General features: G+C 40.9%; 1 protein-coding gene across 6 annotated transcripts in view; it reads left to right on the top strand.

The window, feature by feature from the left end:
• The window catches only part of arhgap12b (Rho GTPase activating protein 12b), a 72,939-nt gene that overhangs the window by 40,245 nt on the left and 15,252 nt on the right, over positions 1-17,442 (top strand). For all 6 annotated transcript variants that reach the window (XM_079360850.1, XM_079360851.1, XM_079360853.1 and 3 more), the window contains exon 3: positions 16,964-17,236. In XM_079360850.1, the coding sequence (XP_079216976.1) occupies positions 16,964-17,236 (273 nt within the window). The remainder of the gene's footprint in view (positions 1-16,963; positions 17,237-17,442) is intronic.

Consider the following 17,442-nt stretch of genomic DNA (forward strand, 5'->3'; position numbering starts at 1 on the left):
CTATGCCAAAGTGTCCTTGAGAAAGAGTCTCTGCTGACAGGCTCGAAGCTTTAACTTCCCTGTTGAGAAAAGAACACTTTTTTTCTGTGTCCAAAGTCTGTTTTCTTCATGCAGCAGCATACATGAGCTCATCAGTTTGTCTTCAGCACAAATGAAAGCTTCAGTAAACTGTGAAACAGTTAGCATAGAGGAAATGTAGCCCAGGTGTCCCTTATCTCTAACATGTTGATGTCTCAGCCCTGTTGCAATGATGACCAGTACCTAAGGACCTCTGCACTCAGACACCGTTATACTACTGCCAAACATCTGCAGGCCTGTTTATGAGCGCTTCATAGCAATATCAAAGCAAATATCATAGCAAAGTCAGAAATATCGCCTGACCTGAACCCCATAGAGCACGTCTGGGACCAGCTAAAGCAGTGACTGGATGCTTGTACCCCACCCCCATGTGACCTAGCAGAACTGCATGTAGCACTTGTGGAGGAGTGGAACGCATTGCCTCAGAACAACCTCATGAGGCTAGTTAGGAGCATGAGACATAACTGTCATTGCGGCAAATGGTGGAAATTCCCGCTACTGACTTTGTCAATTTTTGTTATTTCGGCCTATCTTTGTTACTGTCTAAATTGTTGGGGTAATAGATACTACACTATTCAAAATGGTTCTTCTTCTCATTCATTTATGGTAATATCGAAGGGAACTATTACTTAATTCATTCAAAATTCAGACCAAATAGGAAAAGCACTCATGTAAATAACAATATCCCTAACTTATTGTGAGTGGTGTATTTGACATTTGTTTTGTGCAGACAGTAACTTGATCTGTTTTTGTCATGGTCTCACTCTCAGCAAAGGGAACATTTCCTGACTCTGAGATGAGGATGGAGGAAGGAAGGGAGCTTGCTTGCATAGAATGAATATTATGTACTTGTTTCATTTTGATCGTTGGTTTGTTTTGTTTTTCCTTTGTAAGCGCATTCAACTTAAAACGATTCCAGCTTGAAATGCAACATTAGCTCGAGTTCAACATGCCATGTAATCATTCTGGCAGTGGAAGTGCCTGAAACAATCTGTTATTTTCCTCTCAGCTGTTCAGGATTCAGGAACTTGTCTGACTTGATTGTTTGCGAATGATGAAGGCGTGCTGGCAATATTGCCGTAAGTGCTATAATATTAGCAGCATGTTTACAGCAGCACTTATTAAGTTAAGTCAGGAACTTCACTGCTGCATGTAATCTGCTTTTTCTAACACCTAATCCACTAAAACAGGAAGTACTTGAGGGTCTTTGTTCCCTCAATAAGAGACATTTTCCCTCAACATGACGAGGCTTATGTTCTCTCATGGATTTATTAGACGTGAAGAATGTGCACTCATATTGCACATGTGTAAAAGCTAGCATATGAACATGCATTAATCCTCCTCCCCCACAAAGGCTTACAGAAGTCTGTTTTATGTTTTATGGACAGAAAGAGTTGACTTAATCTGTGACTTGAAGAGATTTGCGAAAGTGAGTGGTTCCTCTTTTTGTGCTTTGTAGTTGAAGTATGGGTCAGTTTCACTTAAAAACACAGTTGCTGATGCGCATGACGACAGTAAGTCAAGCACATTGAAATGCATTATGGAAAGATGGCAGCTGTTGTAATAACTGAAGCCAAATAAGAGTTTAGAAATCTAGTGGTTAATGCGCTGACCTAATGTACAAAGGCTATGATCCTCAAGAGGGCAGCCCAGGTAGAAATATGAAATGTGAATTTATGATTAAATGGCAATATGTTTGACATGATGTCTAGTATGTACCATGTGTTCAAAAGTATGGGGACACAATGAACGGCGCAAAACAGTTATTGTTTTTTACTGTTCTTCCAACTTTCTTAATGCTTAAAACTTGACTGATTAAGCCAGCCTGCTGTTAATATTAGCTAAGCCAGGGACAATTGGTATCGGCTAATTTTATTGCAGTTATGTGCCGATATTTCTCAATTTATTCACCAGTCACAATAAATAGCATTTTCCTTTTACCAGCCGACGATGCCAAATGGATTAAAACAAGCATATCACTCTCCAGACTGTCATTCGGTGGTGCATATACATGTGCAGTTATTTTCCCAAAACCGTTTGATGACTGCTTTTGAGTAATCAATGCAATAAATGTGTATATATGTAGCTATCTATAGACCAATCATAGGTTGAAGGAAAATATCGGCTTTGGGATTTTTTCTATTGCTCATATCGTACTCGGTACTGGCCTCAATTATCCGGTTGGACCTTAGTTTTCTCACTTGCACACAAAGGATCGGGAAGGTTTCAGTGGCATTCCTCATTAAATTCTCTAGAAATTTCAGGACTACATTATGAAAATGGCTTTTGTCATCAGTTTGGGTTTCTTCCTCTCTTAATTTCTATTTGACAAAGGTTGTAACTATCATTCTTATGACTGATGAATCTGCTGACTAAATGTATCATCTGTAGCCCAGGAGACCCTGATTAACATGCATTTGTATGAGTCCTAAAATGATCCCCCAGGGTTCACAAGCTTTATTTACTGAAGAGATCTTATTATCCAATGTAGACAAACCTGGAAATAAAACTGTTAAATAGAAGAAAAGAATCTGTGACCATCATCATTCCTCTGTTAGGTTTTGGTGGTTTAAGCCGTGTCTTGTCTTTAAAGGACCAATATTTAACTCTAGTAGCGTTTAAAAATGTTCTGCAGTCCAAACCATACTAAATAAAATGTTTTCAAGACTGACAAATATATAACAGTGTGAGTTTGGCTAGTGTTAGTGTGTTTGGTTAGTGTTTTACCCTTAATGTGATCAAACCTTTTTTTGCAGTTTTCATAAAATTTAAAAATTCAGTGTTCTGCTAACCAATTTAGAATATTGTCCTTTTGATTCTTCTGGATGTTTCTTTCTTATTTAAATGAGTTTAAATTTAAATGAGATTGAGCGTTTTTATGGTGGAGCAGTGGGGAAATTAGCTCTCCCACCCCCTCATCCTCCTCTTCTCTCAGAAATCCTCAACAATCTCTGTTTCCACATCAACAGAGCAGATTAGCAGCAAGATTTAAGGGAATATTAATCACCTACAATAAAGCCCAGCAAGCTGCCTTCCAGAGTCAGAACACTGCTAAAGACAAAAAGGTGAGCGGCTGCCTGTTCAACAATATACAATGAGCTGTTACCAAGTGATGATGTGCTTAATGAGGTAGAGCGCTTACTGGTTATTCAGTAAAGTGTATTATATGTTGAGTATAGATAGATAGATAGATAGATAGATAGATTATTGATCCAGAGGGAAATTCATGGTAAAGCTATTAAAGTGCTTAAATTACACAAAATTCTCCATAGTCTCAAAATACCTTCTGTAAACAAACCTATTTGTGGGTAATTAAATGTGCTGTTAATTCAAATGTGACCCACATTTTCTTTGTCGCTGCCTGTTAGTTAGATGGATAACTTCAGCTTTTTTTGTTGTTGTGGATATGCAGTCTGTTCAGACTGCTGTTCCAAAGCACCATGGTATTTGTCTCTGTGAAGTTACACCTTCAACATGAATGTCATGGAGGCGTAATAAAAAGGGATCCAACAACGCTGTGTGTTCATAAGTCATGAGTGCATGTGGAGCTTCTGCTGTGCATTGACCTCTCGTGCTTCTGCAACACTGTCACGCAATGTGAATCCAAAAAAAAGTCACCTTCTTCAGCAATGTTTTTTTGCTTTTGATATATTTATGCAAAATTATTTAACTTTTCATCCGGGCTGTTTGTTTAGTCTCATGTACATTTCTTCCATTCTTAATAGAGGAACTATTATCGCAAACTGCTGATGAAGCAGCGGAGCCTCCAGTAGGTCAGAGTAACAGGTTCATGTACAAGGCATCTCTTGTCCAGATTCACTGAAGTCTGACTTTGTTCAGATGATGATATAACCAGATCAAATGAGCAGCTTCAACAAAGCAGATCCAACCTGATTGAGGACACATCGGACAGCTTTTCCACAAAGCTCCAGTGAGAGAGGAGCAGCAGTTGATCTTCACGGTGCTTAAGGTTATAGGATTTGAAATCTATTCAAGCATTAATTAAAAAATCCCTGAGCCAGCAGCAGTCGAGAAGAACTTTATATGAATACAATAAGACTACATGTGCAAGAATAAGTGTTACCCCAAAAGTTAGAACAATATTTATAAATATAGGTAAACCCAGAAACCTTGTATTTAATTGAGATTAGCACAAAGACATTTTTTTTAATGCCAATTTTAAAATCTATGCCAGCAACACCTTCTATGAAAAAACTTGGGACAATTTTCAATTAAATATGGAGGTCCCAATGAGTAGCAAATCACAATGTTTGGCTTTTAATGTAATTTCAAACTTTTTAGGAAATGGGGTTGTTGTTTGGACCCAGCCTATGGGGTTCCCTGGCTCATGGAACCCTGGTATCTGATTATAATAATTTATTGGACGAATACAAAGAAAATATATCATTTATTAAAATTATATATTTATTAAAATAAATATAGTTAGGTACTAATTTAATAACGATCTGAAATAGAAATTGTCCACAATACCCATTGTAATTTCTGAGTCACCAGAAGTCCTAATCAGTTTGCTTGTTCTGACACAGAGACCATCACAGACCTCTGATGTACTGAACAAGATGAAACGGCAAATGTCATCATTTGATAAATCCTCTAAAATCCTCAAATGATTGCTTTAAATTCGTGATCAATGTATTCCTAAATATATTTTCCGATTTAACCATCGAGTCAGTAGTTCAATTTGTTCCCTCCCCATCCTGTCTGACCAGCCATTCAGCACCCAGGGGAGGGAACTTCTCCAATTAGCTTAAACCAATCACACTGAAAGCATGAAGCAGGATTAGTCATTAACTGTGGGCTAAGCTGTCAGCTTTCGGGCCACTGAGAAATGCTGCTAAATCTCTGCTTCAGCCCCTCACTCCATGCTGCCAGAAATTGAGAGAAATAAAACCCCAAATATTCTTAAAATACAGGGGGAGTCAAGCGGGTATGGAGCAGGCACCAGTCGTAAAGGCCTCTGTTGCATATGTCTCTTTTCATGTCCTGAATATTATATTCCTGTATTTATCGTGGAAAAACGGGCTTCATAATTGCCTGAAATGGACCTAATTAACCACATTTCCATTGTCCCAGTTGTGAGGATGAAATGTGTAATGTTAAGTGGTGTCAGCACAGAACAGAGCCTCTGTTTGTTTTGGCTCTGCAGTGGGAGAGAACCCGGTGGCGGCAAGTTTGCACAAAGAGTCTGTTGTACGGGTAGGACCACTTGAAATGAGTAATACGAGAGACATTTGGCAGCATTGCTTCCATTAAAGAAATAGAATTTTCTTTCGCCATGTCGTCAATATTTTCCCGCAAACCTGTCCGTGACTAAACAGAACAAAGTGATGCTGTCAGGGCGCTGGCAGGCCGTTTGACTTCTGCCGCCAGAATTCATTTATCGGGTCCTTCCCGCTCAGTGTTCTTTCTCAGGAGAAAATGCACAATCCATCACGTCCTGTTCTGCCTTTTTATTGGATGGTTGTGTGGGTAACAGATTGCAGTGCTGCTCTGTCATCATGCCCACAAGTCTGCCTGTCCGTCTCACGCTTTGATCGCAGAACACAGATTGTTGTGCTGCTTTAGGAAAAGAAATGTGTGTCCAGGGTGGTCAGACGAGAAGAAAAAGGGATGCCAGGAGGCGACAGACTGCTGGGGGTCTGGGAGTCCAGCTGTGTGGCTCTATGGCCTTTGACCCCCCCGGAGAGACACGTAGGAGGCTTCATAGCATCCACATGTGCACATGCAGTCTCTTTGTCTGTGTCCCAGCCTCTCACCCACATACTGTGCTTCTCTTAGTGTTTCTCAGGGAATAGATCTTAGATGGTCAGACTTTGTGGCAAAACCACTTAAATGACGGTGATCAGTAAGTCAAAATAAACAGTTTGTACTAAAGTAAACAAATGGGAAATTTGACCTTCAAATACTCTTCATTTACCAAAAGGAAGCTGTTTTAGAATGCTGACTTAGTTAATGCCTTTATTATATAGGACAGTGAATAGAGTTGAAAATAGGTGAGATAGACAGAGAGTGGGGAATGACATGCCGGAAAGGAGCCACAAGTTGGACTTAAACCCGGCCCTCTCTCTCTCCATTGGAGGACTAGATCATCTGTGCCCCAGAAGTGGTCAGCACTTCTTAAAGGGATGATGACCTGGCCAGTCTGTCGGGGAGGTAGCCATTGTAGCTTAAAATATTTTATTAGACAAGACTAGTCGAAATGACAGGAAAGATGGGAAGGAAGAGAGTGGGCAAGACATGCACCAAAGGGCTTCAAGATTGTAGTTGAACTCAGGACTGTCATGAGGAGGATGCTACTTGGTGCCCAGTGAAGATCTTTTTTTTTTAAAGAACAGAAAACATACGTTAGGGGGAGACCACAACCATGACCATGCTCACTCTATTCAAAGGTCGACTGCTTGTCCAGTAGCCCTACAGTTACCAGGTTTTTCTTTGTCAGCTCATTTGATTTATTGAGTACAGAAGATATTGATATACATGTTGAATGACGTAATAGGTTTGCTAAATGGCCATGGCATTTTCCCTTTCAATTATTTACAGAACAAAATGTTGTTGATCAATAAAGTAAGGCTCCAATGTCTGGCCCAGTCCGCTAACCTGTTAGGAGTGAGTTTGCTAACTGGTTCTGTGAAAATAGACAAGCTTCCAAAACCAGGAGGTGCAGATTGTTTTTTTGCTGTACCTCTTTGTATTGTGGCCAGATTTGAGTCCCAGGCTGCACAGATCTGATGAAAATACCTAGACAGAAAAAGAAACCAGGGACGCTGAGACAAAGCATACACGGGCGCTGCAGGGACACACGTGCTGCTTTAAAAGTGCTTGTTTCACAAATTATCCCAACAATGAGCAACATTATGCAAAACCATGTTCTCAAAATCGGCATCTTGCAAGTAGGCATCCTCGCACACCAAGAACACTCAAACACAATCCCTCCAGCAGCTGTATGCTGTGCTGCACAGACCTGCTGATAGTGGAGATACTCAGACACACTTTTTAAACCCTCTAGGAATGTCTCCATATGCTTTGAAGAGAGGAAATAGACAAAAAAGGAGATGTCTGCCTGGCTCTGGCCCGTCTCTTCACTTTCACGCTCTGACTCGAGTTTAGCCCCAAATAGAAGCCAAACCCTGTGATCCACTGGGTGCATGTAAAATAACCACGGATGTGTTGTCCCAGATATGAATTGTTTGATTCCCCTGCTCTAGTTAAGCTCTCTCACTGGCACACTCGTTCTGCAGAATCTGCAGACCAGTATGGCGGGCTGGTTCTTGGCCAATGACTGTCTCCCAATAAGCACATTAGACTTCATATGAGCAGGGAGGCTGCAGGCTTCCCTCGTTCTTAAAATCCACCCGGTCCCTCCCTCATTAACATTTCAAGAGGAAAATGTGATTGGAGAGGCAAAGCGGCACAGTCCTTCTGTCAGTTCACACAAAGGATTATTCAAACAGCATATCTGGTGTTTGAGTCTGTGACATCAAAAATGATGTAAAACAGATCATTGTGACACAAAAAATACCAGAGCAGCTGTTAACTGCAGCTTCTTTAATTCACAATTAAAACAACTTCCTGCTCTCATTTGGTAAAGTTGTTTTTGTCTGTAGCCTTGAATCTTCTTTGTCTGCAGTGTCCACACAGCCGCAGCTTCCATTCGACCAGCTTTTCCTTACAATACTGCTAGAAGTTCATCAGAAGCACGTTGTATGCCCACACACACCTAAACTGACATTTTAATTTGGCACTATCAGCTCAGGACATAAAGGTTAATTGCTCTCGTGTCCGACAGTTTGCGAGCCTCGCCCGATCCTCTAATCTGTGAAATGAAAGTAGCTGTCGTCATCCATACCAGTGAAAACATGCTGACTCACTCTCATCCCTGAGTTTATTTTTTGTGCTATCACTGACAAAGCTGCTCATGTTTGGCTGACCTGTGTTCAAATGAGAGTGAATTCATTATTTGGAGGCCATTAACATTTCGTTGATTCTACCCACGCTTGCTCTTTAACCTTTTAGTGAAGTCTGTTTAAACACAAAATCTTTCTGAACGGCAGTTCAAGGCTGGACATGGTTGCTATGGAAAGTAAGGAACAGTGTGTCTTTGCTCTTGTGTTCATGTTGAAACAGTTGTGTGTCGAGTGGGGGGGGGGGTTCTAGAGTGAGTAAATGTGGCCTGACGCCCAGTGAGGTGGAAATGTAGGTTAATCTGGTCATATGGATTCAACCATCATGATCAGCATCATCTATCCTGGAGCACATGGAGACAGGGGGTGTTGTAGGGAGGGAGGGGGTGCAGTGGGGCGTTGGCCGAGCCTGGGAGCAGAGCTGAGAGGAATTGAAGCAGGAGGTTTGGTGCATGATTGTCAAAGGATGCAGCAGAGGAAAAAAAAAAAGGCAATGAGTGTTTGTTTGCTGTGTGTGTGGACACAGAGAAGAGAGATAGAGGAGGAGGAGGGTCGAGGTCAGCACAGTAAGATGAGAGGACAACGGAACAGAGGCAAAGGAGTGGATGGATGCATTTTCTCCGAGCTTGTGCTCCCCTTCCTCCTCCCCTCTAACCCCACAGTCTATCTTCAAACACGTCTCTGCGTGACCACCTGATTGGCTTGGTGTCGCCATGGTCACGGATGCAGTTCTGTCAGTCACCATGTCCACCCTCCTTTCCTTCCCAGCCACCCCACCTCACTTCCTTAAGCCTGCTGTCATATAATTCAATTACACAATCACTTATGTAAGAGTTAGGGGAAAGGCACACACTCTGAGGTGTGACATTGATGCCGTCGCCATCTGTGATGGTAGAGAGGCAGACCTTTAAAACCCAACACAGAGTCATAATGTTAGCTGTCAGTTTGTCACCATGCCACCATATGCATCTGCAGCCTTTAACATGAAATGCAGTGTTTTTTGTTTGTTTGTTTTTTCATCTGTTTTCAGATTTAACAGCTATTTATTCAGCACACCTCAAACTAAGGAAGGTTCAAATGAGTGAACAGTTTATTAAGCACACCAAATTATGTACCCTGAATTTTAAATGACAAAAGTGGTGGAAATAATATTTGAAGCACCTCTATAATTCAGTGCAGTTTTTATGTGTGTGTGTGTGTGTGTGTGTGTGTGTGTGTGTGTGTATGTGAGTGTGTGTATGTATGCAAATCGCCCTTTTTACCGACTTGCATACTCAATCCATTGGTTCTTTAGAGCCCAAACTGTAAGTTATTATTGATGGTGGAAACAAATCATCATTAAAGATTATTAACAGATTATTGAAGAATAAATTGAAATCCAGTTTAAAATTTATTTTGCAGCCATTAGAGCGTAAATTAGCCGGCATTTATTTATGTTACTCGTTATGCACACAACCATGTTTACATCAGTATGCACAGGAGAAGTGGAATTTGTCACAAGGATTTTCTTAATCCATCTCAAAAGGCTTAAAAAGATGCACAAAAGACATGAGGTTCTTGGAAGGCGATCTTGAAGACATTAAATGACTATTTTGAAACATAGATGTTTTTTTTTTTCAGAAAAGCTCAGTTTATTCAAGCATACTGCACTTTTAAAAGCTATTCTAATTTCATGTTGTACCATCGGGTCAATATATCTTGGACTTAGCCATTCAGCAAGTTATATACAGGATATATCCTGGCAGCAGCAGGTGGATAGTGAATGAGCAGCAGACTCTGAATCAGCTGCAGCAAGATGACTGAATAAAATTACAGCTCTATAAAAGACAACAAAAATAATATTTGAGCTGCTGTTGTGTGCAATGTTCGAAGTGTGGCATTGTGCATCATTGTGAGACCAGTAATGTCTCAGAGTGCAGCATGGAGATGCTGCAGTGTGTGTTGCCATGTGTGCGCCTAGAGAAATCCCTCCCCCTCATGCTTCTCTCCTCATGGCCTGATGCATTAGAGACTCCCACCCACTCACAAGCATCCCTGCTCCTCCTGCTCTCCTTGCCAATGTATGAGAGGCACCCAGTGGTCTCAGGGTGTAACTGCATCCCCACTCTCCTCCTGCCCTCACCCTGACCTACACTTCTTTACACACCGGATAATTTATAGTGCATGACATTTTCCAGTGATTGTACAAGCACAGTGGGACAGGGGGGGGGGAGAGTAGGGTTGTATTCCCATTCTGGCAATAAACACAGGGGCTACAGTAAGCTGTGTTCCAGCAGCAGAGCATAATCTCATCAGGTTCCATTGGAAAGCAAAGTCTCAGTTGTTTAGCTGATTCTGTGTGCACTTTCTGCTTTTACTTGACTCTATTAGAACTCAGAGCTGAATTAATCACACACTCACATTCTGGGTGTGCCTACACACTCTGCAGGCTGCATAATGCATCCTAATGCAGTTTATAGGGATTCTATACTCGACTGGCATGTAGTCTGAAACTCATTTATCATGACTGTTCTGCATGCAACAGCACATCTCTGCCACTCTGATCACTCCTTTCCTCTGTCTCCCCTTCAATCCATGCCTCATAAACACCCCCACTCCCCCGAGCTTTACCAGGGATTCCTCCCTCCCCCTAAGGTCTGTTCTATTTTTAATTACCTGTCAAAGACCCAGGGTCTCAGTCCTCTACCTCTGAGCTCTGTGCCACCTCTCATTCATGTCAAAATAATCAGAAATATGCCTATGAGAATTCAGTGAAGGGTGATTTCCAATCTGGGGGAAATATAGAGGACTGGTGGTGTGATTTCAGAAACAAGATGGTGTGTTTAAGTGAAGATTTCTAATTGGTGAGTGGGAGTTATTGTAATGGAAGACCATTTGGATGTAAACATTCCTGTTTTTGATTTAAACTAATTCACACCCATGTATGGGGCAGCAGTGGCTCAGTCTGTAGGGGCATGGGTTCTGTATCAAGTCCATTACATAGAAGTTGGTCTGGTAGCTGGAGAGGTGCCAGGTCACATCCAGAGTACTACCAAGGTGCCCTTGAGCAAGACACACCCCCCCCCAACAGGTCTTGCACGCTCCCTGCATAGCAATGGGTAGTAGCAGCCCGACGTTTGTGTTATTTGTTTTATGATATTTTGGGGGTTATTCTTAGTGAGTGGTGAGGACACGTACATTACATATTCAATAACGTTTTCCATTTAGGGATGGATTTTCCGTTAACATGTCAATACATTTTATTATTACGTGATTATCAGATGTAAGAATAGAAAATCACTGCAGGTACAGACGTCAAAGAAACTAGAGCACAGGCTCACTCTCAGATTTGCAACATATCTTTCCTTCTTTGGGAATAAAAGGTGTGCAACTTTTAGTTATCATTGCCTGCCGCAAAAAAGAAAATCAGTATGAAGTATGGAGGAATCCTTCAACAACAATGTCTTTCTGCAGCTCATACTAAAGCAGATATAAAGATGTGATTACGTAATGTCCACCAGTTATGGATTTCTGAAGTGTAGTTAAAAACAAAAGGCCCTCAGTGATGGATTATGGATTATATAAAGACTAACATCAGAACCGAAAATAGGATATATTGTCTGTCAAGCATGTGTTTTGCAAAGTACTGTAAAACTGCAAGTTCTTTTGAGATTATTGTGACACGCATGGCAAGCCTTCGGGTAACTGTTGAAGTTAATACAAGTTCCTCTAAGTCTGATGATGAAACAGTGCTACTTGACAAAGTTTGGATTTAGTGACTGCAGACCAAAATCATTCATGAAAATGTTAACTTCCTAATTCACTATTTTCTCTTTTACTTTGTCCGTCTGCATCTCTTTCTTCATCTTTGTTGTGTTACTCTTGCGCACTGTTGCCCAGTCCCTCGTCTCCTCTGCACCCATTTGTTCAGGTGAAAGACGAGAGCAGGACCAGCCACTGCACAGTGACTATCAGTGTATTATATTACTTCACCACGAGTCATTTCGCCCTGGTGTGTTGAGAGTAGCAGCCAGGTTAAATATAGAAGCATTCGTCCGTGAGCAAGTCTGTCAGTGCATTATTCGACTCACAGAGAAACCTGCTTTTGTAGAGGAAGCTCTGTTTTTTTTGTCAATGTCACTTCCTGTTGTGTTAGACGAGTTGTTGGTCAGTGAAGTTGAGAGATCCTGTTCCCCTTTGCCTCCGTCACAGTCAGTCTCAGATTCCCTCATGCCGCCAACTGGACCGTCACACAGTACAGAAGCAAGGAGGAGCGAATAAAAGCAGTGTTGAGTGTGTGTTGGAGAAAGTTGAAGCCAAAGCGGTCTGATTGTGTCTTTTCACTTTCTATGACCACCGTGCATCACCATGCGTCGTGCATTCAGTGTATTCAGAGGATACAGAAGAGCCAGTGAGGACGATAATGAGGTGTTCGTGTGCAGCTCTGGATTCAAGGTGACACAAGAGAAACAACGCGCTGAACATGTTTGTTTAAGAAAGTCCTTTTTTTGTCATGCAGGTATCTTTTTTTTTTTTTTTTTTTTTTTTTCCTGCTTCCAGTTTAGGATTGAATCATAACACAAAGTGTCTGCTTAAGCCCACTGATGGATTCAAAGTCCTGTAACTACTGTATTAACTATTTTTTCTTAAAAATGTCCATTAGTTTGGGAAACTTTCCATCAGATACTTGTCCTGTTAAAACTGTTACCAAGAAATCCATTTAACCTCAGTAGTGTTTTAATAAGAGTTTGTTTCACAGATACTATGTGACTACAGCCTGTAAAACACTTGATCTTTATTTCAATTAAACATTAACCTTAGAGAAGTTCCTCTCCTGTTTTCTGCTGTTCCAGCTCTGTGCTGGACTTCTCTCTAAGCATATGGTGCACATTGCACAAGTCTTTTCTGTCTCATACAGAACAGTCCAATTTTTGCAAAGAGGGCACCTATTGTCTCTTGACACTAGGGCTATTTTGGGTCGGTTAGTCAGTTTCAAGGGAGCTGTTAGTCGTGCTTTCTTCTCTAGAGATCTTTCAAGGTGAAGTACAAGCTCGAGTGATATGTTGACTGGGTCAGTGTTTTTCTGCTTTTATCTCTGACTATGCAAAGTCTTCTGGGTGATGAAGTTACTTTTTATACAACTTGCATACATAAGCAGGACATTTTACGATGTTGATCAAATGCAGATGCTATATCAAATACTTATGGAGTGTGTGTGAATGTGTTGTTCTGTGCAGAAACAGGATGTGTGGACATCCTGATCTTTACTATTGTTAAATTATTGTCTGAATCAAAGACAACACTGCAGGAAAGTGTTCTGTTTGAACACTTTGTTTCAAAATAGACATAACTGCTTGTTAATTCCTTCTCCAGTGGATGCATATTGGTTTGTCTTGCCTCAGTGGAATTTAAATAGATTTGACCCTGGCCTCACTCTCAGGCTGCACTCCATCATCTGCAGTTAGACTTGATCATTACCACATGATTCCCTAAAAACTCAATTAAAGCTGCAGCATCATGGCTCTGTTCTGGTTGTGACTGAGTCTGAACCCGAGTCCAAGCCGAACCCGAGTTTGTCATTGGCTTACCTTCATGCTCAAGCACTTGTTGTGTTTTGGACTGTGCAGTGGCTGAACCAAAGTGAAAACAGCAGGACACCTTTCCTCTGCTCTTGCATGTGTGCAGGATATTAAACAACCATTTATATAAAAAATAATCCTGTTTTTCCAAGAATGGCAGGAAGTCCCATCTGTGTCCTGAAAGCTGTTCAAATGGTCTGGCTGAAGTGATTTCACCCCCCAGCATTCCTCACCTATAACAAACAGAGGGAGAGACGTGCAGTGCTGGCACAGACCCTGATATCTCAGTCATTTCAGTTTGGCCATTTATCTGCTCGCTGTTTTACAGTGTTTAGGGCTGGATCTCCTTTACAGAGACACAGTTGGCATCCGAAATTTAGCTTGGCTCCAAAACCACAAAAAAAAAAAAAAAAAAGATTTCAGAAGCATTCAGAAACCTTTTAAATGCCCAGAGCTGTAGCCATGGAAACATAGCTTTCCGGCTTTGTGTGCAGTGACCTTCGGATGCTGCCAAGTTTTCAAAGACCACTATTAAAACAGACTTTGAAGTGTTTCTGCTGAGAAACAGTGGGACCAGAAGTACGATGAAGTTGATTGTGTTGACGGAGGTTTGCTGCTGTAAAAAGCAGAGTTTATTAAGCGTGGAGTTAAGGTGTGGAATAACATGAGTACATTTTGTTCCTTGTTTTGCACTCAAAACGTACTTGTAAATCATTTGTAAGCTGGTAACTCTCCTCTAGTTTCGAATCAAAACTTTACACCAGCTTGTAATTTAATAGGGAAGTCATTACATAATCTCCTCTTACACTTCCCCCTTATGTGCATTACACATATTGTAATGACCGTTATCATTTGTGTTTATGCAGCATACTTTGTGGACAGATTAAGGTTTAGTAGTGTAGCATGCTTTCTGTCAAAATATTCAACCTACTGTGTGCAGTGAGACAGGATTTGTCAGTTTAGAGAATATATTGAAACATTTCATAATGTATAGATGCATGTACAGTACATGCAGGGTTGTCCTGTGTTTAATCCAATGTCACATTGAAGTATGTAGATTATATGTGAGTTTGAGCTGCATTTGAAATCTCAGTTTGGTTTCTGCTTGTGCAAACAAAGAAGGCTGCAGTTAATTTAACGTCTACAATACCAGAGTTTTGTGCAGAGTTTCAAGGTTATCGCCGTTTGACCATTCATAATACACGCATTTAAAAAAGAAAGAAATCTATGTAAACAAGTAGAGATTGGACAGATCTGGTCGCCTCTCAACTTGAAGGTTGAATGTTCAATCCCGAGTTCCTGCAGCCTAATGTCCATTGTATCTTTGAGCAAGACACTTAACTCCAAGTTGCTCCCAGTGCTTTGTCAGGGTTGTATAAATGATTAGTTACTTCTGATGGACATTTTACATAGCGACGTCTACCATCCATGTGTTAATGGTTCGGTGTGACATGTGGTGTAAAAGCTTTTTGAGTATTCAGAAGATGAGAAAAGCTCCAGTTTGAAGTCCATTTTATATACTGGTTTGAGGTCCAATAATAAAGTAATTAACATATTGGATATTGTTGGACTGACAGTGTCCATCCACGATAAAATCTTTGGGAACTTTAACATTCTCAACTGGGACAGTCTTGCTTTGGAAACATTTAGACTGAACTTCAAGAAAATCATTCTTCACACAAGAAGGAGCAGCTTCTTCTATATGATAATCAATCAATCAAAGTTTATTTATTTTTATTTTTAAAACAACCTTGGTTGACCAAAGTGCTGTACCAGCAGAAGTCACACTATAAAAAAGACAATAAAAGCAATTGAAATACAATAAATAGGAAGATGAAATAAAAAGATGTCAAAATGTCAAGCTCAGTTTGTGTTAAAAGCCAAAGCATTAGATTAGAAAAAAAGCACAATTGTTGAAGGTGAAGCGAATAGCTATCAGCTGGATTCATTTTTTTATTTAGGAAAGGCATTTTGCAAATGCAGGTTTGTGTCAAACAGCACATTATAGACAAAGAAATTGTAAAGTGTAGTTATATGCACTAATCGCAATATTGAACATTTTTTGATTGCATTTTTTTCTCACATCATGCCATTAAAGCCAGGATGCAAGCTACAAATTCAAAAGTTATGTGTACTGGATTTATAGGAGAAAAGAAATGAAAAGGGAAGCTTCATTACACGATAATGTTTTAAGCCCTCAGCTGTTCAGATAGTTGGCTCTACGGAGTGTGAAGCCTAAATGCTGCAGTACGTTGTTTGGTTTTGATCGTGGAAACATTCAGTAAACCTGTCCAAATAACCTGAGGGGTCTGTAAGCTCCATGGTGACTTTAAATAAGAAAGAGTCGAACCCAATAAACAATTTGATCAAGTTATCTAAACGATCTTAGATAACTAAGGGATTTAATGTGTAAACTTGCCCGCTATTCGTCTGTGTTATTGACGGCCTGAATGTTTTTATACTGTTTTCTGTTTATTAAGGTAAATTTCTGGTGGATGATGAAGATTTATTCTATTCTATCCGATTCTAAAATGTAGAATTTTCAACCAAATTCTGTAACAGTTGTACTACTAAAGGGTCAGGTTCACACTAACAGGAGCCCTTTGTTAGAGAAGTACAGCCTCCTCTTTCATTTGATTGTAGGCACAGGGTCATCCAGGGAAAAAAAGAAGGCGTACCTGGCTCAGATTTGCAACAACACATGGTAAAGTTATCTGACAGGGTTGGCCAATGAAGTTCATGGAAATTGAGATTTCTAAAAAAAAAAAAAAAAAAAAAGATATAGTTTCCTCTGTGACTCTTGTAAATTCTGACTGTGTGCATCTGTGAAGAACTGTTTGTTCTTCATTTTCATTACCTCGGTCTCTGCGCTCAGAACAGACACATCAGCGATTATATAACTGTGCCAAGTCCATTTGGTTTGAGCCTGATTAACAGCAGTCTGATATGATTCGAGAATATCTGCAAGCCACATGTTGCGTCTTATTGGATCAGCAGCTGCATCCTGCTGTGCAGAGAAGCACACTCTCATAACTCACTGCCTCACCTTTATGATCTTCGAGACTTTATGCACAACATCAGGTCTGTTTCTGCAGCTTAATGTGCATGTTTGTGAGTGAAACTTTATAGCTCGGCTTGTGACAGTCCATATCGGAGCACACAGTGTGATAACTGCTGGTTTGTACGCTGGAAGGGATCAACATTCCAGCAGATACTTAGATCTCTGCAGACTTTGGAGGAATTTCAAGGATCCTTCTGCTTCTGGAATTCCTGGAATATCATTGAATGTTCAGAGAAAAAATTGAGGACACCTGTTACATCTGGAGAAGTGAGGGAGATAAAAGTTGAACACATGGAGTAGAATATGATCTCACCTCCTCTCTCTTTTATCCTTTCCTCCACCAGACCACATCACCAACCGGTCAAGGCCGGTCCGACTCGCCGGTCTACACTAACCTCCAGGAGCTGAAGATCTCTCAGTCCAACATGCCCCCCATCCCCTCCGGCTCCCCTCTCCATATCCTGGGCGACTGGGAGACCCACAAAGACCTGAGCGGCCGGCATTTCTACTACAACCGTGCCACCGGAGAACGGACCTGGAAGCCACCGAGAACGAGGGACACCAGCGGCAGCACCAGCAGTGTCCGAGGAGACAGCCAGGGCACGGTGGAGAGTGAGGTGAGGAATGCTTGTTTACATTTTCCCACAATAACATGCTTTTATTGCTGCACCTTTATGAGCCATAATGGTTGTGATCATATTCTGAAACACAATATTATTGAAGAAAAAGTCAAAACTGAAATACATAAACAGCGTTCAAATAGAGTCTCTGGTAGTTGGTCTTGAACTAGCTGTGGTGGACTTCAAGCAACTTTTAAAATGTT

The sequence above is a fragment of the Symphodus melops genome (genome assembly GCF_947650265.1).
Source record: "Symphodus melops genome assembly, chromosome: 14".
Classification (NCBI taxonomy): Eukaryota; Metazoa; Chordata; class Actinopteri; order Labriformes; family Labridae; genus Symphodus; species Symphodus melops.